Raw genomic sequence first — 24,757 nt, forward strand, 5'->3', positions numbered from 1 at the left:
TTATGCATTGCATGCAAATACGAGGTGCATAACAATGCAGCTAATGAGAATACTCTATTCCGCTCATAAAGCCCTCTAAAAAAACATTTAAAAAATGCCAAAAATACTTCATTTACATCTCGTGACCTGAATATTAACAAAGTATTAGCGATATTGTTATTATAGGCGATAACGCAGACAAACTACTTTTAATGGCGCCGTGATCGCAGACTGACAACACTGAACAAAAATATAAACACAACACTTTTGTTTTTGCTCCTATTTTCCATGAGTTGAACTTAAAGATCTAAAACTTTTACTATATACATAAAACACCTATTTGTCTCAAAAAATTGTTCACAAAATCTGTGTTAGTGAGCATTTCTTCTTAACCAAGATAATCCATCCCACCTCACAGGTTTGGCGTATCAAGATGCTGATTAAACAGCATGATTATTGCACAGGTGTGCCTTAGGCTGCTCACAATAAAAGGACACTCTGAAATGTGCAGTTTTGCTTTATTGGGAGGGTGGGGGGGTCAGAAAAGCAGTCAGTATCTGGTGTGACCACCATTTGCCTCATGCAGTGCAACACATCTTCTTTGCATACGGTTGATCAGGTTGTTGATTGTGGCCTGTGGAATTTTGGTCCAACCCTCTTCAATGGCTGTGCCAAGTTGCTGGATATTGGCATTACACGCTGTCGTATACGCCGTATATTGTCCAGTGAGTATGCTGGCCATGGAAGAACTGAGATGTTTCCAGCTTCCAGGAATTGTGTACAGATCCTTGCAACATGGGGCCGTGCATTGCCATGCTGCAACTTGAGGTGATGGTCTTGGGTGATTGGCACAAAATCGGGCCTCAGGATCTCGTCCCGGTATCTTTGTGCATTCAAAATGCCATCAATAAAATGCACTTGCGTTCGTTGTCCATAACATACGCCTGCCCATACCATAACACGTTGACATCAGCAAACCGCTCTCCCACACAACGGCAAACACGCTGTCTGCCATCTGCCCTGAACAGTGAAAACTGAGATTCAACCATGAAGAGAACACCTTTCCAACATACCAGACGCCATCAAATGTGAACATTTGACCACTCAAGTCGGTTACGACGACGAACTGCAGTCAGGTCGAGACCCCGATGAGGACGACGAGCATGCAGATGATCTTCCCTGAGACGGTTTCTCACAGTTGGTGCAGAAATTATTTGGTTATGCAAACCAATTGTTGCAGCAGCTGTCCAGGTGGCTGGTCTTAGACAATCATGGAGGTGCACCTGCTGAGTGTGTAAGTCCTGAGCTGGAGTGGTTACACGTGGTCTGCAGTTGTGAGACCGGCTGGATGTACTGCCAAATTCTCTGAAACACTTTTGGATATGGCTTATGGTCAAGAAATTAACGTTCCATTTACAGGCAACAGATCTGGTGGACATTCCTGCAGTGAGCATGCCAACTGCACGCTCGCTCAAAACTTGCAACATCTGTGGCATTGTGCTGTGTGATAAAACTGCACATTTCAGAGTGGCCTTTTATTGTAGGCAGCCTAAGGCACACACACCTGTGCAATAATCACGCTGTTTAATCAGCATCTAACATTTGACAACCAAACAATTACACAAGGCGAATCAGTAAAGAATCTGGGTATTATTTTCGACCCAACTCTCTCCTTTGAGTCACACATTAAGAGTGTTACTAAAACGGCCTTCTTTCATCTCCGTAATATCGCTAAAATTCGTTCCATTTTGTCCACTGGCGACGCTGAGATCATTATTCATGCGTTCGTTACGTTTCGTCTCGACTACTGTAACGTATTATTTTCGGGCCTCCCTATGTCTAGCATTAAAACATCACAATTGGTACAAAATGCGGCTGCTAGACTTTTGACAAGAACAAGAAAGTTTGATCATATTACGCCTATACTGGCTCACCTGCACTGGCTTCCTGTGCACTTAAGATGTGACTTTAAGGTTTTACTACTTACGTATAAAATACTACACGGTCTAGCTCCGTCCTATCTTGTCGATTGTATTGTACCATATGTCCCGGCAAGAAATTTGCGTTCAAAGAACTCCGGCTTATTAGTGATTCCCAGAGCCCAAAAAAAGTCTGCGGGCTATAGAGCGTTTTCTATTCGGGCTCCAGTACTATGGAATGCCCTCCCGGTAACAATTAGAGATGCTACCTCAGTAGAAGCATTTAAGTCCCATCTTAAAACTCATTTGTATACTCTAGCATTTAAATAGCCCCCCTGTTAGACCAGTTGATCTGCCGTTTCTTTTCTTTTCTCCTCTGCTCCCCTTTTCCTTGAGGGGGGGGGGCCACAGGTCCGGTGGCCATGGATGAAGTGCTGGCTGTCCAGAGTCGGGACCCGGGGTGGACCGCTCGCCTGTGCATCGGCTGGGAACATCTCTGCGCTGCTGACCCGTCTCCGCTCGGGATGGTGTCCTGCTGGCCCCACTATGGACTGGACTCTTACTATTATGTTGGATCCACTATGGACTGGACTCTCACAATATTATGTCAGACCCACTCGACATCCATTGCTTTCGGTCTCCCCTAGAGGGGGGGGTTACCCACATATGCGGTCCTCTCCAAGGTTTCTCATAGTCATTCACATCGACGTCCCACTGGGGTGAGTTTTTCCTTGCCCTTATGTGGGCTTTGTACCGAGGATGTCGTTGTGGCTTGTGCAGCCCTTTGAGACACTTGTGATTTAGGGCTATATAAATAAAGATTGATTGATTGATTGATCTTGATATGCCACACCTGTGAAGTGGGATGGATTATCTTGGCTAAGAAGAAGTGCTCACTAACACAGATTTAGAAAGATTTATGAACAATATATGAGAGGAATAGGTCTTTTTTTAATATTTAGTAAAAGTTGTCGAGTTTAACGCATTAAAGGTGGGAGCAAAAACTAAAGTGTTTATTGTTTTGTTCAGTGTAGCTTATACTACTATATTGACATATTAGGCTGCTGCTGCTGCATCATCTCTGAGCTGGTGAATGTTGTTTCTAAATTATAAATGATGCCGCTCACCTGGATAGTTGAAGATTGCGGCAATAAACCAAGGAGGTTGGTCAACTTTGACAAAGTAATACCCAGACATGGCGTGAAAGACACGAAAATGCTTGTTTGTGGCCACCTTTTTTTTTTTTACCTTCGGGAAGGTTATGAGTACCGTATTTTTCGGAGTATAAGTCGCACCGTAGTATAAGTCGCACCTGCCGAAAATGCATATATAAGTCGCACTGGAGTATAAGTCGCATTTTTGGGGGAAATTTATTTGATAAAACCCAACACCAAGAATGGACATTTGAAAGGCAATTTAAAACAAATAAATAAAGAATAGCGAACAACAGGCTGAATAAGTGTACGTTATATGAGGCATAAATAACCAACTGAGGACGTGCCTGGTATGTTAACGTAACATATTATGGTAAGAGTCATTCAAATAACTATAACATATAGAACATGCAAAACAAACAATCTGTCACTCCTAATCGCTAAATCCCATGAAATCTTATACATCTACCGGTAGTCTCTTACGTGAATGAGCTAAATAATATTATTTGATATTTTACGGTAATGTGTTAATAATTTCACACATAAGTCGCTCCTGAGTATAAGTCGCACCCCCGGCCAAACTATGAAAAAAACTGCGACTTACAGTCCGAAAAATACGGTAATTATTAATCTAAACAGGAAGATACAAACATCCCATCAGTCGGCATCCCAGTGAGAGCAGACATTGTACAGTAAGTGATTGTTTCATTATGTTCAAAGTATGTATTTCTTGTTTAGCACTTAGACATACTGCTACATGATGCTTAGTGTTTCATTAAAGCTGAATATGTTTAGCACACAGCTTCTAAAACTTGTAGCTCATCCTCCGTATATTCAGGATCATAAAATATGAGGTTCTAGATCATCATTTGTCTCAAAGTAGTCTTTTTTGTCTCTCATGAAGTCTGCCGTGAGTAGTCTGCCGTGAGTAGTCGTAGTTGTTGTTGTTGTTAAAGGGAAACGCAAACTTTGTGATGCGTCTAAAATTAATGCGCCACCTTATGCTTAAAATAAGCAAAATACGTAAATATTATTATGATTGTGCCTGTCACTACATTACATATATACTTACAGCATGTATATAAAACGATGGATGTTTTTTGAGCGCTTTATAGGCGAAATAGAGCAACTTCCATTGGCTCCATTGTTAGCAGACTTTTGCTCGCGTAAATTTACGAGTTAGAATGCATGAAATAAAAACATTTGTTCTTGTCTTACATAAAAACTGTGAATGATAAGCAACATTCCAAAAAAAAGTACAGTCCCACTTTAATGAGAACAACGATTTGGGGGTATTTACTGTTAACAATGCATACACAATGCCAACATTGTAGTGTAAATTAAAAAAAGGAAGGTACTGTTGATGACTCAAAACTAAAAAAATAACAGTAACTATACTAATTGAAAGTCCTAACTAATATGAATTATGTATGAATTGGACTTTTGTATGAAATTACAAATCAGACCAAATGACATGTCTTACCTAGTAAGCACTGAGGATTTTCAACTGCCCTGGCCCGGACAGACCAATGAGGCGCATGCAGGGGGTCAAGGTCACTGTCCAAAAACAAAAATATAAATTTGTTGAAATAAAATCCATTTGACCTTTTTGGCGTGCAGCTGTAGTGGGAGAATGTCGACAACGCTGTGGATACTTTCTGAATGTTTCAAACCACACATCGCTGGTCTATTGTTTTCTGCAAACTTATATTGAGCTAGCAAAACTTGGAAAATGCTGAAAAAAGGCCAACAAACACTTTAAAAGCACACAATTAGCAATTAGCACATTAGATAATGACAGCGCTGCTCTGCAAAAATGAGAAGACTACGACTGGTGTGCTCGCTGGCAAATTGCACTACAAAATACAACCTGAAAGAACTTTAGATACAACTGTTAGCAAGTTTTGTGCAAATAAATGCCATGCATTCAAGTATAAAGTTTAAAAAACTTCCTGGATGACATTCTGACAATAAAATTGCATTTGTGTACAAATATTGGAGACTTTTTATAAGCAAATTTGTATATGGAAATGAATAATCAACTGTGATTATTCATGATTTATCCAAATTCAATTTGATAGCCTTAAACGTTATTATTAGTATCCATTTCTCATTACATATTAATGCTTATTTTTTTCTTACATTTTTACGGTTGTTTTTTTTCCAATAATATTTTGCGGGCCATCAAAACTCAATGGAAATTGAGGCCTGCAGACTGACGGTAAAGCTGATGTGGTGATTCAAGAGCAGACAAAGCGAATGATCATTGATTGTGCCATGAACGGGACTTCTGCTGCAAGAATGGTATCCACTTCCGGGTTATATCCTCTTGCGGAGATTTATGCGTGCACAAAACGCAGGCTTCGATAATCAATTGACGTGTAGACAAGAGGTAACTGGTTTTGAAACTTGCAAAACTCGGGAATGTTCAGAAGACAATCGTTATAAAGTTGAATTCATTCATTTTGTGAGTGAATGCAAATCGCACTGAATGGAACGCATACGGGGTATGTGCCACCTGTTTATAACCAACTACCCTATAGGTTTTAGGGGGACGCATCCGAGAGCCTTAAAATAGTAATAGTAATAATGTTGAAAAGGATAAACATTCTCACAAAATGTAGTTACTTTTACAGTATGTTATACTCTTTAAAAAGCCAACTTAATTACCACTATAATAATGACTTAAGCTGCAATGCATCAAACAGTTCGCAGCCTCACACAAATTGGAATTTGCAGGAAAGTCGGTGGGGCTTGAGAGATGCAAGACTTGATGGGAGTATCTCACGTTTGAAAAAATATTGCACCGCCCGATGTATTTATGACTTTTTATGATATTTTTTACCAGTAGGTGGCACTACAAAAGATGGTGCATGCATACATACAGTCAGGTACCCTGTTGTGATCTAATCAACTGCTTAATATTTGGGGAATATCGGGCTTTTTAGAACACTTACAGCAGGGGTGCTCATTACGTCGATCGCGAGCTACCGGTCGATCTCGGAGGGTGTGTCAGTCGATCACCAGCCAGGCATTAAAAAAATAGTCCTAAAAATGAGCGATCCTAAATCTTCACTATGACGTCACTTTCGTCACTTGATTGACATTCACGGCACCCGAGGGTCTTCTGAGATGACCACTGGCTGCTGCCAGCTCATTAAAATTACCGACTGGAAGGCGAGAAACACTTTATTTCAACAGACTCTGGCGCCGTACCTGTCGTCAAAACTCCAAAGACCGACTGCACAGTTGCACAGTTGCGCTAACAAAATAAGAGTCTCAGAAAGCTGGCGTGCACAAGCTGGCGTGCACAAGCTAGCAAGCTACGGAGTTTGCCGACAATGTATTTCTTGTAAAGTGTATACAAAGGAGTACGGAAGCTGGACAAATATGATGCCAAAAACCAACCACTTTCATGTGGTATTGGACAGAAAGGAGGACTTTTTTTCTCCTCCATTCGAAAATGCAGACGTTATCAGCACCACTGTCTGATTCCAATCAATGCAAGTCATCAGAATCAGGTAATACACCAACTTATATTCTTGTCTTCATGAAAGAAAGGAATCTATATGTGTTAAACATGCTTGTATTATCTTTAAACACCTTTAACTTATTAACTATATATGCTAAACATGCTTGTATTATCTTTAAACACCTTTAACTTGTTAACAATATTAACTATATGTGTTAAACATGCTTGTATTATCATTAAACACCTTTAACTTGTTAACAATATTAACTATATGTGTTAAACATGCTTGTATTATCTTTAAACACCTTTAACTTGTTAACAATATTAACTATATGTGTTAAACATGCTTGTATTATCTTTAAACACCTTTAAGTTGTTAACAATATTAACTATATGTATTAAATATTCTTGTATTATCATTAAACACCTTTAATTTATTAACAATATTAACTATGTGTTAAACATGCTTGTATTATCATTAAACACCTTTAACTTGTTAACAATATTAACTATATGTGTTAAACATGTTTGCATTATCTTTAAACACCTTTAACTTGTTAACAATATGAACTATATGTATTAAACATACTTGTATTATCATTAAACACCTTTAATTTTTTAACAATATTAACTATATGTGTTAAACATGCTTGCATTATCATTAAACACCTTTAACTTGTTAACAAAAACATATATTTCATAAATAAGTAAATATAAATTATATATATGAATGAGGTAGATCCCCACGACTTGATCAATTGAAAAGTAGCTCGCCTGCAGAAAAAGTGTGAGCACCCCTGACTTACAGCAATTTGAAAAGATAATATTCATTGATTAATCTCCCGTTCTTGCTTAAGCTCATCAATTATATGAGTGTTTATAATGTTTTAGAGATCATGTCACCGTTGGAATATAACCGGCACAGTGAATGATACAATGCAAGGTGGAAAGACAGAAAAAAAACAGTTACGGTTGACTTGATTACCTGTAGACATCATTGTCCAAAACGGTGCCTTCTGCCAAGTCAGGCCACGTGGTTGAAAGCTGTAGCTCACTTTAGAAGGAAAAGAGGTTCAGTTATTAACTTATTTTTTTATTTGGACAAAGGTTTAATGGGGATTGAAAATGTGCATGATTAGATTCAGTGATTTTGCCTTAAATACATCATAACCAAAATTATTCAAATCGGGTTGCGGTTAAAATATAAACTTTTTGCTTTAATTTAGGATGTTTCACAAAAGTGTGACATTTAGGAAATTACAGCCATTAGATGCACCTGTGAGATGGCATTTGAGTGAAAATTATGACATCGAGGTCTATATGTCATGATCCCACGTGACGGTTTTGACTTTGTTCGCTATTTGTCTGTGTTTTGTATCATTTCCTGTTCTGGTGCTCCTATTTTGGTTCTACTTCCTGTTGGATTCCTGTTTTGTTGCACCTTCACTTTCTGTTCTGTTTCCTGCCAGCACACCTGTTTTTCTTAGTTAAAACCTCTTAAGACCCAAGCTGTTTGTTTACATGCTTTTTTTATTTCTCTTTGCTATTTGGGCTTATTGGACCCTAATTAGAATAAAAACTAAGAATCATCTTTTGATATGATGTACTTAGTCCAAACGTGTACTTTATGTTTAGTGACATGCTAATTCTTATTTTTACACTTTTTTTTCCCAAATTCCATTATACTCTTCTGACACCACCAGATGGCAGTATAAGTGTCCACATAAGTGGCCATAAGACCCCAATTCAGTTGTGTATACAATTTTGGATATAAGAGCTAAAAGGTGCTGTCCACGCATGTGGCCACTAAGCCTTTAGAGGTTGTTTAATCAAGCGAGCCTAATTAGTTTTGCCTGTTCCTGGATCATTGTGCTTTGTACCTTGACAGTGTTGGTCGTCTGTGTACTTCCATGCCGCACTCAATTTCTTTTGCCTCGCATTGTTTTGTCCCTAGTAAGAACAGCTTTTACCTTCACATTGCCTTCCTTGCTCTGGATCTTGCGGTCCAAACTAACAACACCAACACAAAAAATTAACAGTAGAAATGTTGTGCAAAAAGATTTGTGTTCAGGAATGTAATCCTCTGCTGACTAAAGACCAGTCATCCTTCTTTCCTTTCTCCTCACCATTCTCCGTTAGTAAAATCAATACAAATAGTAATCTACCGTAAAGTCCCGGCTATAAGCCGCTACTTTTTTCTTACACTTTGAACCCTGCGGCTTATAAGACGGTGTGGCTAATTAATGGATTTTTCACCGATCACAGCCATAATAAAATAGTTTGAAAAAAAACAAGCAAATACACCTTTAAAGTGTTTTATTTTTTTGTGCTATGGCGGGTTCTCTCATTGCAGGTGTCCTTCCATTTACGGGTAGTGCTTTTTTTATTTTTTCAACCAAACTGCCGTGTTCGTATTCCAGCAATGCAGTGTTTCGACTCATATGGATTCTTCATTTATCACTCCAAGCAACGTTTGTAAGTTTTAAAGTATAATTAAAACTTATACTCACTAAATTGTCCCATGTGTGATGTCTGTAGGAGTGTTGCTATTGTAATATAATCAACCTGGCGTCGCTAGCATCAGCTCATATGCCAACACATTTAGCAGTGTCTGTGTTAGCATTGTTAACTTACAATGGCATTCTTTTGGTATTGTTTCGGTTTCACAAATTCCTCAGTGAATTCACCAAAACGTCACAGTGGACTTATTGTGTGTGTTTAGCGGATTGGAGAGTTAGCTTCTACAGCTAGTGGGTCCATGACAATGACTTCTGTTTTGATTGATTGGTCATTTTACTGTGTGTTACAGACACTGTTTGGACATTTACAAAACATGTCTGTAAATAACTCATTTCACAACGTATGTATCTGCAGCTTGTAGTCCGGTGCGGCAAATATATGGAAAACGTTTTTTTTCCTATAGATTTTAGTGGTTTAGTGCGCTCTGTAGTGTGGAAAATACGGTATATGAAGTCTTTGCATGTCAAAGAAGGAATAAATTATTCTTTCTCAGAAGTTACTTTTGAATTTACAGAACTAGTAAAGCTATCATGATCATTTTTTGCATTGTCTCATAGTATCTTGTTTTTAATCTTAATTGCAATGATACTTCATTGGACTTTTTATTTATTTTATTTTTTTAGCCTTTATTTAACCAGGTAAAAAATCCCATTGAGATCAAAGATCCCTTTTCCAAGGGAGACCTGGCCAAGAGGGCAGCAGCAAGGTTACATTAAAAACAGTAAACAACACATAAAACATCAAATGTACAACATTAAAACTTGCTCACATGACACGTGCATACAGACAAGGTAGACTGCAGTCCTTTCACAGAAGCTTTAAACTCATTCAATGTAACAAGGGTTTGAAGTTTAATATTCGATTGTAGGTTATTCCAAGCCATCGGTGCTGAAAACCTAAATGCTTTCTTGCCCAGTTCAGTTCTTACTTTGGGGACGACAAATTGCAGAACATTCATTGAACGAAGATTGTGACTTCCTTGTTTCTTTGTTAAAAGACAAGACAAATAAGATGGAGTGATACCCAGAATGGTTTTGTAGATGAAAACATACCAATGATTGAGGCGTCGAGCACATAAAGATGTCCAGTTAATCATTGAGTATAATACGCACTTGGTAGCGCCAAACCAATACCTGACATCGAGTCAAAACTATTTATTTTGTCTTGAAGGCACTGTACCACAATTAACTGCTTGTGAGTCCTTTAGGGGCTACTTTTGAGTCCATTTAAATGGTCTGTAGTTCCTAATTGAAACATATCTTATTTTTGAGACACATTTTAAAATAATGTAACTCATTGTGGTGATGTATTAAGGCCAAATCTTAAAAACACGGTCGTTGCTAGGGGTGTAACGGTACCACTTGTCTTTGTCTGTTCACGTATTTCACCGGTAGGGTGGAATGTTCTTAAACAGGAGACTTCAACGACAATAAAAGGTTTGCAGGTTTTGGCTTCTCTTTTGCATGCTTTGGGCTACAATGCATTTGCTTACAGAATAAAAATGTGACTCTAACAAGTGGCAAATTACCTGTGTTACCCGTAGGAACTTGGAACCGTTACACCCCTAGTCATTGCTCAAAAGCCTCTGCACCTGCAACTGTGCGACTCCGGTGTAAACAATGTAAATATTATAATATTGTACATATCATGTTACCTTATTGTTTCCTCACATGCCCCAAATGGAAGCTTTCCAAACTCCTCTTCTCCCACCTCGCCTCTCAGAATGTTGTCAAAGTCTGCCAAAAAGCAAGCGTAAACATTGACGTGTGTAAAAATAAAAATACAAAGGCCATCAAGCAAAAGACTTGGTTGACGTTTGAGTTCTGACACAGGGCAAGGATGTGTACAAGATACACAACTATGAATCATCATTGGCTGTAAAGTATCGGCCTTATTTGAATACAGTAGTACCTCAACTAAAGCATGGCTAAACTTAAAGGCCTACTGAAACCCACTACTACCGACCACGCAGTCTGATTATATATCAATGATGAAATCTTAACATTGCAACACATGCCAATACGGCCGGGTTAACTTATAAAGTGCAATTTTAAATTTCCCGGGAAACTTCCGGTTGAAAACGTCTAGGTATGATGACGTTTGCGCGTGACGTCGATGGTTGAAACGGAAGTATTCGGTCACCATTGTATCCAATACAAACAGCTCTGTTTACATCGCAAAATTCCACAGTATTCTGGACATCTGTGTTGGTGAATCTTTTGCAATTTGTTCAATTAACAATGGAGACTGCAAAGAACAAACCTGTAGGTGGGATCGGTGTATTAGCGTCTGGCTACAGCAACATAACCAGGAGGACTTTGAGTTGGCTAGCAGACGCGCTACCGTGACTACGCCGACCGCATTGATGATCGGATGAAGTCCTTCGTCGCGTCATCGATCGCTGGAACGCAGGTGAGCACCGGTGTTGATGAGCAGATGAGAGCTGGCTAGGTGGAGAGCTAATGTTTTTATCATAGCTCTGTCGAGTCCCGTAGCTAAGTTAGCTTCAATGGCGTCGTTAGCAACAGCATTGCTAGGCTTTGTCAGGCGGTACATCATTAACCGTGTGGTTACAGGTCCAGAGTTTAGTAGTATTGTTGATATTCTGTCTATCCTTCCAGTCAGGGGTTTATTTCTTTTGTTTCTATCTGCATTTAAGCACGATGCTATCACGTTAGCTCCGAAGCTAAAGTGCTTCACCGATGTATTGTCGTGGAGATAAAAGTGACTGTGAATGTCCATTTTGCGTTCTCGACTCTCATTTTCAAGAGGATATAGTATCCGAGGTGGTTTAAAATACAAATCCGTGATCCACAATAGAAAAAGGAGAGAGCGTGGAATCCAATGAGCCCTTGTACCTAAGTTACGGTCAGAGCGAAAAAAGATACGTCCTGCACTGCACTCTAGTCCTTCACTCTCACGTTCCTCATCCACGAATCTTTCATCCTGGCTCAAATTAATGGGGTAATCGTCGCTTTCTCGGTCCCAATCGCTCTCTCTGCTGGTGTAAACAATGGGGAAATGTGAGGAGACTTTCAACTTGTGACGTCACGCTACTTCCGTTACAGGTAAGGCTTTTTTTTATCAGCGACCAAAAGTTGCGAACTTTATCGTCGTTGTTCTATACTAAATCCTTTCAGCAAAAATATGGCAATATCGCGAAATGATCAAGTATGACACATAGAATGGCTCTGCTATCCCTGTTTAAATAAAACAATTTCATTTCAGTAGGCCTTTAAGAGTATCAAACTTAAGAGTATTTTGAGATAAAAGCTCTCACGACTAATTGTTAAGCTTTGAGCTGTGTGAAAAATTTTGAGTAAAAAGCATCCTCACCATTACTTGGCGTAGAAAATGCCACAGTAAAACCCGTAAGATCTGGTCTTTTTTTGCGAGCATTAGCTTATAGCTAGAGATCCACATTACTTTGTTTTTTTATCACGTGAAGGAAAAGAGTGAGTGTGAAAGACAGGCCTGAGAAGAAGAAGTGGATGATCTTCATCGAATCAAATAAATCCTCAAAAACATGTCACTAACTAGTTGAAGCAATTTGGGCATATCATTGCTAGTCTGCACCATCCTGAAACAGAATGAGTTTAACACCAGCCAATAATAATAAAATAATGTCTAAACAGCAGATATTTACCCATGAAAATATGGAAAAGCTGCTGATGGTGTGATTGATGGAGAAGCAGCTGGAAAGCTATATCTTAAAAGTCAACTTCCAGGTAAATGCTGTACATTATTATTACTTCAGAAAGCTACTGTAGCTAGTAGTAGTACATTATATTGTATTATTTTCATATAATATTTCTTATTCACAAGTTAGTTTTTATTTTTAAAGTTCATGTTACATGTTAAAATTGTGCTGTTTTTGGGGGGCAAGCACAAATTTACTTTATTTAATTTATTGAAATGAGAAACAATTTGAGATACAAGTGTTTTGAGTTAAGAGCTTTGTCACAGAAGCAAATAAACTCGTAAGTTGAGGTACTTCTGTATATGGATGTCATTTGAGGCAAATTGTCATGCATTGCTTAAATTTCATTTATTAGCTGTAAAAATATATATCTATTTGTGATTACATTATACGTTCAGTGCTTTGGTAAAGGGCTCCTACAAAGCAGCTTAGCATCTATCCATCAAACAACAACTTCTTGATGGGCAAAAAAGCAGACACCCACACGGAGGCACCCAGTCCCACAGCAGGCCCCGAGGCCAGCGAGCAGTCAACTTAGGACAGAAAACAAGAGTAGCATGCAAAAAAAAAAAAAACAGGAGGTCCAATCCATGCAGGTGTTCCTTTAACATGCTTGAGTCAATTGTGTCTGAAATTATGATTTTGCTACACTGAGGAAACTTTAACCTCCAATAAGTCTCTCAAGCGTGAGGCACGCTCTTCTTGCGGAAACGTGTCAAAGAAAAAGACAGTGAAAGTGAAGCAAAAATAAACATTAAAAAAAATTGAAGACATCAACATTGGCTCCATGCACCGCCCTATAGCGATAAATAAGCAAGGTAGTGGTCTCATTATTAGCACTTTCTCCTACCAATAAAGCCAACTTTTCAACACCACTTCCAGTGTGGAAGACAACAGAGATCATAAGAGAAACACGTTTTTTTATTGTATTGACTATTTTTCCTGGTTCCAACTGACACTAAAACTTGACTTACATCACAGTTGTAGGAACGAAACTTGTTCCTAGACTGAGGACCTCCTGTACACCACTGCAAACTACGTCCACAGTATTAAACATTTTGACAGCCATTTACAAAACACCATTTTAATCGCACACAACTCGATGCTTTGGGAAAGTTAGTGTATACTGGTGGGATAATCATCAATAATCATTATGTGTGCCCACCTGGAGGCTGCAGTGGCCATGAATACTGCTGCCAGTCCTGAAGAATGTAGGTAAAACGGATTGCAATGTTGATTGGGGGTAAGGGGTACATGGTGTATCCCTGAAGAGAAAAGAAACGTGAGAAAAAAAACACATTATACTCAGCATATTCTCGTATTGACACAAATATAACAGTACAGTGGAACCTGTATTTATTATTTGCAAACTTTTCGATCCAGCCAAATATGCCTCTGTGTGCAAACCATGTCTCTGTGTACTAACGCTTCATTCATTCATTTATTTTGTGTCCTATTTGCAGGCAAAAAGCAGGGCACTGTTGGGGAGGCGGAGCCCAGACCAGCGTGGAAAGAAGGAGATAATCACTGTGTACCGGTAGTTTAAAAAAAAAAAAGGAGTATTTAATGGCGCTCACAAATATAGAAGAATCAACAAAGCAAGTTTTAATTGTGAGGAGAACGGATTTTCTGGAAAAAGATGCAAACAGAGACTTATTTCAGAGCAGAGTAGAAGAACTTCAAGCATGCACACACACACAGCCCCTCTCTCTGATCCCTTCCTTGTCTCCCTCTGTCTGTCTGCTCCTTTCTCGTCAGCTTCTCATATGCCAAAGATAATGTGATTGGATTTAACTTTTAAAAATGTTTATTATTGTAGCAATATTGTTGTTAAAGTTAAGAATTTATGTGATTTCGGATCGTTTGTGAGGGCACCAAAGGGACTTATGTGTGTGTGCGTGTAACAGAGATAGTTAATCCATCACCCTCTTATTACGCGTGTTTGATATACAGCACTTTATATTGTGTCCAAAGTGTACAAATCTTCACGAAAATAGCAATTGTCAAGGCTAGAGCCCATTATTCTTATTTACATTGTTTCTTATGGAGAAATTTGCTTCATTATACAAACTTTTGGATTCATGAACCCTGTTTATAAACCACTTACCGGTAAGTTCCTCAATCGAGGTTCCACTGTACTGCATGCAATTGAATATGTTGTACACTTTAATATCAGATCATGCAACATGATAATCCAACAAAATAATGTTTCTTTAGTCATCAAAAATAAATACCTAAATATCTGCTTGTCACCTTGATTTACAATTTCAAAGCAAGTTATCAATCTGTTAGTAACACATAATAATCAAAACAGTTGCCTAGGTAAATTGTGTAATGAGGCTGTTATACGTTTGTATTCATGTATATTCACGGTTACAAGTGGCCCTCTGAAGGCAGCCATAATTGCCCTGAATAAATATGTGTTTGATACCTCTGCCACAGAAATAAAAAAGACTATTGACTATGGTGCTAAACAACATTTGGAACTTACTGATTTTGATTTGAAGATGTCCAGAAGGCCGGACAGGTGGTTGTACTGACTTGGTACTTTGCGAAGATGAACCATCTCAAATTCAGTGCGGACACTAGGTCCCTGGCATTCCCCAGCATACATTCGCCTCCACTTTTGCTGAATCTGCACAAACATGGGGACTTGGCTGATTGTAAAGGACAAAAAAAAACACACAATAGTAGTTAGAAATATTCAATACAACTCATATTTGACCTGATCTGAAGCTAAAAGCACGAAAGTGACCAAGTAGCTGTTAACCACACAATGATTTACCAACTAAGAAAATATACAGTAAGGTATATGTTATTGTATATTTAGTTACAGAATAATTCGTTTTAGGATATGTGTCCTTGCAGAAAGAACTATTTTGAATTCAATCCTACACAATGTTGACAGTTTGTGTTGAGCCTGGGCCTCAAAATAGCAGTACTTCTCAGGGTGGCTTTCGGGTAGAGCCGGTAGAGGGTACATTGATTAAATACACAACATCCGGCGCGTCTTGGAACAAGAGTGGGCTAACCAACAACCTCCTGTCCTCTGCTTCATTGACTTTGCAGCTGCCTTTGGTTCAGTCGATCAGGGTGCCTTTTGGAGTAGAATGCAGGCGGACGGCATCCCAGTGAAGCTGCAGCGTCTCATACAAAGCTACTACCCTTTTACATGTTCCCGAGTGAGAGTGTATGGTGAGGAAAAGGAAACCATCGAGGTCAAGACTGGAGTGTGACAGGGTTGTGCTCTATCACCAACTCTCTTTAACGTTACGTTTAACACAGCGTTCCAGGATTACACGGGCGTAGAGGTCTTGGCAAGAGGTTGTGGTGACGACCTGGCCTACACAGACGACATCGTCCTGATGGGATCCACAAGCGGCGAGGTGCAAGGTGCTCTAGACAGTCTGCACAATGCCGCTGTCGCAGTTGGTCTCAGAATCAATGCAGCCAAGTCAAAGGTGATGACTTCATTGATCCCGGCAGATGCCTGGCACCTAATCTCTCTTGAGGGCGTCGACCTGGAAGACGCGCAGTTCTTTGTCTACCTTGGGTTAACGATGGTTCCGACAGGACAGGGTGCAGCTGAAATCGTGGGTTGCATAGGTGCCACCAGATCCGCTTTTGGACATTTTCGCAACTGTCTCTGGGACAAAAGGGAGATCACCTTGGTGACCAAACGGAGAATCTACCAGGCCATTGTTCGAACTATCCTTTTCTATGGAGGGGAAACGTGACCTATGAGGGTAGCTGATCATCGAGCGCTGGAGGTCTTTAACAATGACTGCCTCTGCCGCATCTTACGGTGCCAACCCATGAATCGTTTATCTACCGGCTGTCGATACCAACGCCTTAGTCTATGCCCTGGTTTGGTCATGCAACTCGACGGCCAGAGGGGGAGATGGTTTGCGGTGTTCTCCTCTCACCCCTACTGCCTCAATGGCAAAAAGCGCGTTGGCGGACAGCTGATGACCAGGGCACCGACGATCAAGGAGAACCTCTCCGAACTCTTGGGTTCGGAGGTGGTTGGCCTGCGTCAGTGTAACTGAGACTTGTTCGCCAACACCTGCGCCCTAGCACAGGACCGCTGTGCGTAGGCCGCCATGGTTCGGGATGTTGTCAGGGCCAGAGAGAAAGCCGGCTCAACCCGCCCAGAGTGAATGTTGCCCCAAGACAAGTAGAAGACTTTTATAACTTGTAAAATGTATAAATTGCAAATGAAACCACGCCCCACCTTCTCTAAAAGTATCATAATTGATCTTTTAAAAATGTACACTGCTTAAATATATATCTGAAGTTGTCACCTCGATTTTCTTTCCAGACATGGTCAAAAAATAAACTTTAAAACATTTTTTTAAAGCTGTGTTTATATATTTGGTGACTGTACAGTGTAGATTGTGTTGATGGTCTCCTACCAGCCACTGTTGCCCAGAGAAATGGAGATGGAGCTTAGAAGCAAATTGCATTTTGACTCGCTGATTATAGCCTCAACGTTGGTTCCTGGGGAAATGACCACAAACTCGCGAATACCGTACCTGTTACCAGAAACAGAAACATGCATCATGTAAGGATTGTGTGTTCATATCACCATCTTATTGACCACAATTGTCATGACAATGTGCTTCAAATCTCGACACAGTTGTGGCAAAAAACTTACCATCAGTAGGCATGGATGTCAGTCATCATACTAATATCGGGCTTCTCATAATATATTTGAACTGCTCTGTTTTTTAGAGTGGAATGATTAGATAACGTATTGTACTTAGTCCAAAATTGTTTTGAAGAAAATAAAGACCATAGTTTAAACAACAACCATGTAAGTTACTTGGCTGTGTCATCACTTTGTAAGAAAACACATGGATATCCCCTTAGTTATGGCTGGTTATGGAGGCTAACTCAACTAAACCAGTACCTTTTAGGGCTCTGGTTCACTCTCCAAACCACTCATTTACTTCCCCTTTTACGAAAAATCCAATCGTAAAAAACTCATTCAGAATTTGGGTTCAGTTAAAGCACTATTTTGGTTTATAGACTATTTCTAGTGTTGCACCCATCACTGCTAATCATGCTTTCCCTCCCTCTCTTGTCGATAGTCCCTTTTTACAATGGTGAAGCCTGGGTATCAACACCATTAAAGATGTATATATTGACAACACAACCTCTTTCCAGCAACTTTGTGATACATTTTCAAACCATAATCAACACTTTTTTTTTTAGATATCTACAGATCTGTAGTTTTGTTCGTAATACTTTTCCCAAGTTTCTAAACTTACCGACTGACACAGTTTTAGATGCTTCTTTGACACCACTTCTGGCTTTAAAAGAATCAATAACTGTACATGTATTTACAATAATGTGTTCCACTTGAGTCTCTGAATTCCATTAAGTCACACAGGAGTGACCTATCTGAGGAGAGCTGGACAGATTTTTTAAGTAGAGTTCATAAGTATTCTCTTTGTGCTAGACACAGCCTTATTCACTGCAAGCTAATGCATCGTATGTATTATACCAAGGTCTGGCTGGCTAATATGTATGAGGGAATATCGGTAGTATGTGATCCTGTCAACAGTCTCTAGCTAACTTAATACATATGTTTTGGCTTTGCCCATGCCTGTGCAGTTATTGAACTGACATTTCTAATACTTTGTCTTCGGTAATTGGCAAAAAGATCGAACTGAATCCTTTAAGCTGACTACTTGGGGTAGCACCTCAGTCATCTACCCTTCGCAAATCCAAAAAGAATCTTGTAGCATTTACTACTTTGTTGGCTGGAAGACTCATTATGTTAAATTGGAAGGCAACAGCGCCTACTTGCCAAACCGGCTGGATTAAAGATGTTCTGTATTTTGTCAAACTAGAGAAAAATAGGCTGACAATGAACGGTTGTTCTGTGAAGTTTTAAAAAGTATGGTGTGGTTTCCTATCATATGTAAAAGACGCTGATCTCAAATTAAACCCGGATTGAAAAGTAATTGAAAGGTAGATAATTGATGAGCCTTTTGTGTATTGGGGACGGCGTGGTGAAGTTGGTAGAGTGGCCGTGCCAGCAATCGGAGGGTTGCTGGTTACTGGGGTTCAATCCCCACCTTCTACCATCCTAGTCACGTCCGTTGTGTCCTTGGGCAAGACACTTCACCCCTTGCTCCTGATGGCTGCTGGTTAGCGCCTTGCATGGCAGCTCCTGCCATCAGTGTGTGAATGTGTGTGTGAATGTGTGTGTGAATGGGTGAATGTGGAAATACTGTCAAAGCGCTTTGAGTACCTAGCAGGTAAAAAAGCGCTATACAAGTATAACCCATTTATCATTTATTTATTTATTTGCTGCACCTAAGTGGGGACACTCAGTTGTCTGTGGCGTTTAGTTCATTATTTTGTATTTTATACTGAACAAAAATATAAACTTTTGTTTTTGTTCCTATTTTTCATGAGTTGAACTTAAACTTTACTATAAACACAAAATACCTATTATTCTCAAATATTGTTCACAAATTGGTGTTAGTGAGCACTTCTTCTTTGCCAAGATAATCCATTTACACACCTTACAGGTGTGGCATATCAAGGTGCTAATTAAACAGCATGATTATTGCACAGGGCAGCACGGTGGAAGACGGGTTAGTGCGTCTGCCTCACAATACGAAGGTCCTGAATAGTCCTGGGTTTAATCCCGGGCTCGGGATCTTTCTGTGTGGAGTTTGCATGTTCTCCCCGTGACTGCGTGGGTTCCCTCCGGGTACTCCGGCTTCCTCCCACCTCCAAAGACATGCACCTGGGGATAGGTTGATTGGCAACACTAAATTGTCCCTAGTGTGTGAATGTGAGTGTGAATGTTGTCTGTCTATCTGTGTTGGCCCTGTGATGAGGTGGCGACTTGTCCAGGGTGTACCCCGCCTTCCGCCCGATTGTAGCTGAGATAGGCTCCAGTGCCCCCCGCAACCCCGAAGGGAATAAGCGGTAGAAAATGGATGGATGGATGGATGGATTATTGCACAGGTGTGCCTTAGGCTGCTCACAATAAAAGGCCACGCTAAAATGTGCAGTTTTGCTTTATTGGGAGGGTGGGGGGTCAGAAAAGCAGTCAGTATCTGGTGTGACCAACATTTGCCTCACACAGTGCAAGACATCTCCTTCGCCTAGAGTTGATCAGGCTGTTGATAGTGGCCTGTGGAATGTTGGTCCACCCCTCTTCAATGGCTGTGCCAAGTTGCTGGATATTGGCAAGAAGTGGAACACGCTGTCGTATACGCCGATCCACGGCATCCCAAACATGCTCAATGGGTGACGTGTCCGGTGAGTATGATGGTCTTACAAGAACTGGGATGTTTTTAGCTTCCAGGAACTGTGTACAAATCCTTACAACATAGGGCTGTTCATTGTCATGCTGCAACATAAGGTGATGGTCTCGGGTGAATGGCACAATGGGCCTCAGGATCTCTTCACGGTATCTGTGTACCATCTCTGTGCTCATACCATAACCCCATCACCACCATGGGCCACTCGATTCACAACATTGACATCAGCAAACCGCATCTGGCATCTGCCCTGAACAGTGCCCTGAACAGTGAAAACCAGGATTCATCCGTGAAAAGAACCCCTATCCAACATGCCAGACGCCATCGAATGTGAGCATTTGCCCACTCAAGTCGGTCACGACGACGAACTGCAGTCAGGTCGAGACCCCGATGAGGACTACGAGCATGCAGATGAGCTTCCCTGAGATGGTTTCTCATAGCTGGTGCAGAAATACTTTAGTTATGCAAACCAATTGTTGCAGCAGCTGTCCGGGTGGCTGGTCTCAGACGATCAAGGAAGTGGAGGTCCTGGGCTGGTGTGGTTACACGTGGTCTGAGGTTGTGAGGTCGGTTGAATGTACTGCCAAATTCTCTGAAACGCCTTTGGAGGCGGTTCATGGCAGAAAAATTAATATTGAATTCACGGGCAATAGCTCTGGTGGACATTCCTGCTGTCAGCATGCCAAATGCACGCTCCCTCAAAAGTTGTGACATCTGTGGCATTGTGCTGTGTGATAAGACTGCACGATTCAAAGTGACCTTTTATTGTAGGCAGCCTAAGGCACACACACGCAGTGCAATAATAATAATAATCATGCTGTTTAATCAGCATCTTGATATGCCACACCAGTGAGGTGGAATGGATTATCTTGGCAAAGAAGAAATGCTAATTAACACAGATTTAGAGAGTTGTGTGAACACTATTTGAGAGGAATAGGTATTTTGTGTATAAAGTAAAAGTTTTAGATCTTTGAGTTCAACTCATGAAAAATAGGAACAAAAACAAAAGTGTTGCGTTTATATTTTTGTTTAGTGTATACAATTGTTGTGGGTTACTTGTCTGGGGGAGAAAAATACATTTGACATGTTAAATTTTATTTCTGGACTGTATATGTCAAAAATCCAATTAACAAATAATTTAAAAAAAAACGTACACATGGATATGTCCGGGATTTAGCATTGGAGAGATACAGACTCTGTAGGAGTTTAACCATAGTGTATAGCTACAGACAGCCTATGGCGTCTGATTCCTTTCTGTCGTCTGCCCGTATATAGTCTCCTTATCACGCCAACAATAAATTACGGCGACGGCTGGTGCTGGTCATCAATGTCCAAAATGCACAATAAAAGCTAGAGAGCTGAAAAAATACAAAACATTTTTGCCGGGCGGGGGCGAACGCAAAAAGAGGCGTGGTGATTGATAATTTGCATCTAACAACTACGCCTCTCAAAAAAAGCTGTTTTAAAAGGGAGCAAAAATATGCCTTACAAATAGGAATGTAAAATAAAATCTATGCAATTTTTTCACCAAAGAACCATCAATACCGTACATGTTATGTAGACCAAAATGAAGTGTTTTTTAATCATATGACCCCTTTAAATATATGCTTGACTTATGATTTCAAATAAGGGTTTCCATCAAATTATATATTGTAAAAATTACAACAGATTTTACGGTACAGTCGCCAGAATTTTCACAAAAAACAGTGGTATCGTTTTTCCATTTACAGTAATATGCTGTAAAAACCAACATGAATTTAACAATAAAATTCTAGCAACTGAGTTTGGGTTAAAATGGAAAAATATGTTACTGGGTTTACTTCACTTACTTGCAATAAAAAAAAGATTAATTTCTTTAATCTATTGTCAAAGTATCAGATCGAGACTCAAAATCAGATTGGGATAAGGCCAAAAGTGTGGACTGTGACTTCCCTAATAAATTGTACACTGGATAAAATAGAGGATTGAACTCACCATCTGACCAAACAGTGGGCTCGAGGGGGAAAGTCATTGTTCGTGCACAGTAGGTCCTGCATTGCAACAGGAAAGGCATCTGGAAATAAGGGAAATATTGCAGGGTTAATGATGAGTGGAAGACCTTGCATGTGTGTTTTCTAAGAACATGGCTCGGTTCTCTATAAAGTGACATCTGTGTCAGTACTGACATTTCAATGAAGCAAAATGTAAATTCTACTGAAACATTCAGTTGTAATGATTACAGCCCTTTATGTGTACAATTATTTACCTGTCTCTGGTAAAACAGTATATACATTCTCTCTAACATGCACTGTTTTTAACATAGTTTAAAGTATATTTTAAATTTGGATTTGATTTGTGACAGTCTCAAAATTGACACACAGTAATGTAGTAAGAAGTTGCCCATACCGTCTTCCAATTCAACATTTGCACTGCCGTCCTGTTCTTGTACCAAGGCGTAATGGGTTATGGAGAATTTAAAATCCACAAAATTAATCTCCTGAGATTCCTCAATCCAAGTGCCACTTGTATAGTCACCCTGTGTTCGAACAACGTAGAAGCAGTGTCAAATAGCAGTAGAGGTGTTTAGCTATAAACATTAACGACTCGATTTAATGACATTACCTTTTCTCTGGATAACCTCCGCGTAGAGTTTCCAATTAGCTTCCATTCATTTAACACCTCCTCAACCTTTGACACAAACCTTGAAATAAGGTAATATGGTTTACTGTCAGCAGATATTATAAAGCATCAGGGTTAAAAATGTTTCCCCGGTTATTTCAGTAGCAAACATGTTTGAATACAGTCGTACCTCAAATTAAGAGCTTAATTGTTATGGTATAAAAATAAATACAATAGAATGTACTACTAACATCTACAGTAGTTTTATAAAGTAATGCAAAAATAATGTACCTGGAGAGCATAATTCTATAGTATCTCCTTTGAAATGTGTCTCTGTCAAACACAACATCAGCAGATATTTTAATGGATACATTTCCTCTATTTAGATATTATTTTTAACATCCCTGGCTGGTGTTAGACTCATTCTGTTTCAGTATGGTGCCGACGAGCAGTGATACACTCAAATTGCTTTGCCAAATTGGCTACACACTTGATGATTTCCTTCTTAAATTCAATGAATATCATCTACTTCTTTGCAACACTGTCCTTCCCGCTTACGTTCTTCCTTCCGAGTAAGACCGGATGATTTGGGCGAATCTTACGGGGTTCACTGGCATTTGATACGCCAAATAATGGCGAGGATGCTTGTAACTCTGATTTTTGCTCACAATTTAAAACATAACAATTAGCCGAAATACAGCTCTTATCTCAAAACTCTAGTTGGGGAACTGCACTTTAAAAAAAATACATATATGTATTTTAATTCTTAAAATACGGCAAGTACGGGGTGGCTAACAATGCAGCTAATGGAAGTACTATGTTATGTCCATAAAGGCTTCTAAAAACATCCAAAAACCGCCAACAATACTGAATTTACATCTCGTGATCTGAATATTAACCAAGTATTAGCAATATTGTTATTATAAGTGCTAACATTAACAAACTAATTTTAGCAGCACAGTGTTCAGAGAGAGGTAACTAGCTTATGTTACTATATTGACATACTAAGCTGCTGCTGCATTGCCTCTGAGTTAGTGAACGTTAATTCTAGATTATAAATCATGTCTCTCATCTGGATAGTAGAGGGTTCAAAGCCATTAGCTGAGAAGTTGATTAACTTTGACATTTGACTATGACACAAAAAACACTTGTTTGGACACATTTTTTTCACTAGTAAGAGGATTATGATTAATTCTTCATCTATACATGAAGACATGAACATTCCATAAGGCGGCATCCCACTGAGCGCAGACTTAGTACAGTAAGAGATTGTTTTATTATATTTGTAATGTCTTTCATGTTTTCCTTCCTAGCAGAGGAATCTGATATACTCGTTTTTTAAAAACCCACAAGGAAGGAGAGCAAAACTTTGATTAGGTAGCAGATGTATATTTGCAAGGTCATTTTCAAGAAGAACATTTAATGGGAGGCCAGATCTTGTGAGACGAGGTCGGCCAACCCTCGAAGCGGGCTAATCTGTCCCAGCCAGAGAAATTGTTTGTCCCCCACTTCCAATCGAATCTACCAACTATGAGCAGTACCACTGGCTTATGGCTAGAAATGGGTTCTAAAAATTGTGGGTTCGAATATTTTATTTCTTTATTTTGTCATGTTTAATATTTTTTAACAATTACTTTAATTTTGATAGCACCAGGTATGGATATGTTTTAATGGCTGATGAAGGTTTATTGATTTTTAAATGCGCCGGAAAATAGCCCGTTTTGTACACTATTGAGGTGTTTCAATGACGACCAGGGCACAACAGTTGGATATGTCTGGGAACACGACCAAAGTATCATTCTTGATATCACTCGACAAATCTTTTTTGATGATGTATAGGGATTTATTCTATTACATAGTTTGTTTTTTTGCTCGTATCTGCTTTTTGCAGGAAGATTTAAGCCTCTTTTGTACTCCGTTCGCGTGCTGCTTGCTTGACCATCACTGGTTTTCACTTCCGGGAAAAAGTCACGTGACGGAATACAAGCAATTAGGCTTTAGTGTTGCTATTTTTATGTTAGAGCTTTTATCCAATCAGAAATCAGGTAGCTTGTTGCCAGCGCTGCATGAATTCGGCCTGAGGCCTTCTGAGACAATATAGCACCGGTCTGTGCAGTGTAGGTGAA

General features: G+C 39.6%; 1 protein-coding gene across 1 annotated transcript in view; it reads right to left on the minus strand.

Moving 5' to 3' along the window:
* Positions 1-24,757, minus strand: part of rab3gap1 (RAB3 GTPase activating protein subunit 1) — a 61,932-nt gene that overhangs the window by 32,724 nt on the left and 4,451 nt on the right. The window contains exons 3-11 of the mRNA XM_061926586.1: positions 22,635-22,713; positions 22,419-22,548; positions 22,008-22,086; positions 17,160-17,279; positions 15,236-15,401; positions 13,910-14,009; positions 10,699-10,780; positions 7,510-7,578; positions 4,536-4,609 (exon numbers count right to left, since the gene is read on the minus strand). Coding sequence (XP_061782570.1) covers positions 4,536-4,609; positions 7,510-7,578; positions 10,699-10,780; positions 13,910-14,009; positions 15,236-15,401; positions 17,160-17,279; positions 22,008-22,086; positions 22,419-22,548; positions 22,635-22,713 — 899 coding nt within the window. The remainder of the gene's footprint in view (positions 1-4,535; positions 4,610-7,509; positions 7,579-10,698; positions 10,781-13,909; positions 14,010-15,235; positions 15,402-17,159; positions 17,280-22,007; positions 22,087-22,418; positions 22,549-22,634; positions 22,714-24,757) is intronic.

The sequence above is a fragment of the Nerophis lumbriciformis genome, linkage group LG31 (genome assembly GCF_033978685.3).
Source record: "Nerophis lumbriciformis linkage group LG31, RoL_Nlum_v2.1, whole genome shotgun sequence".
NCBI lineage: Eukaryota > Metazoa > Chordata > Actinopteri > Syngnathiformes > Syngnathidae > Nerophis > Nerophis lumbriciformis.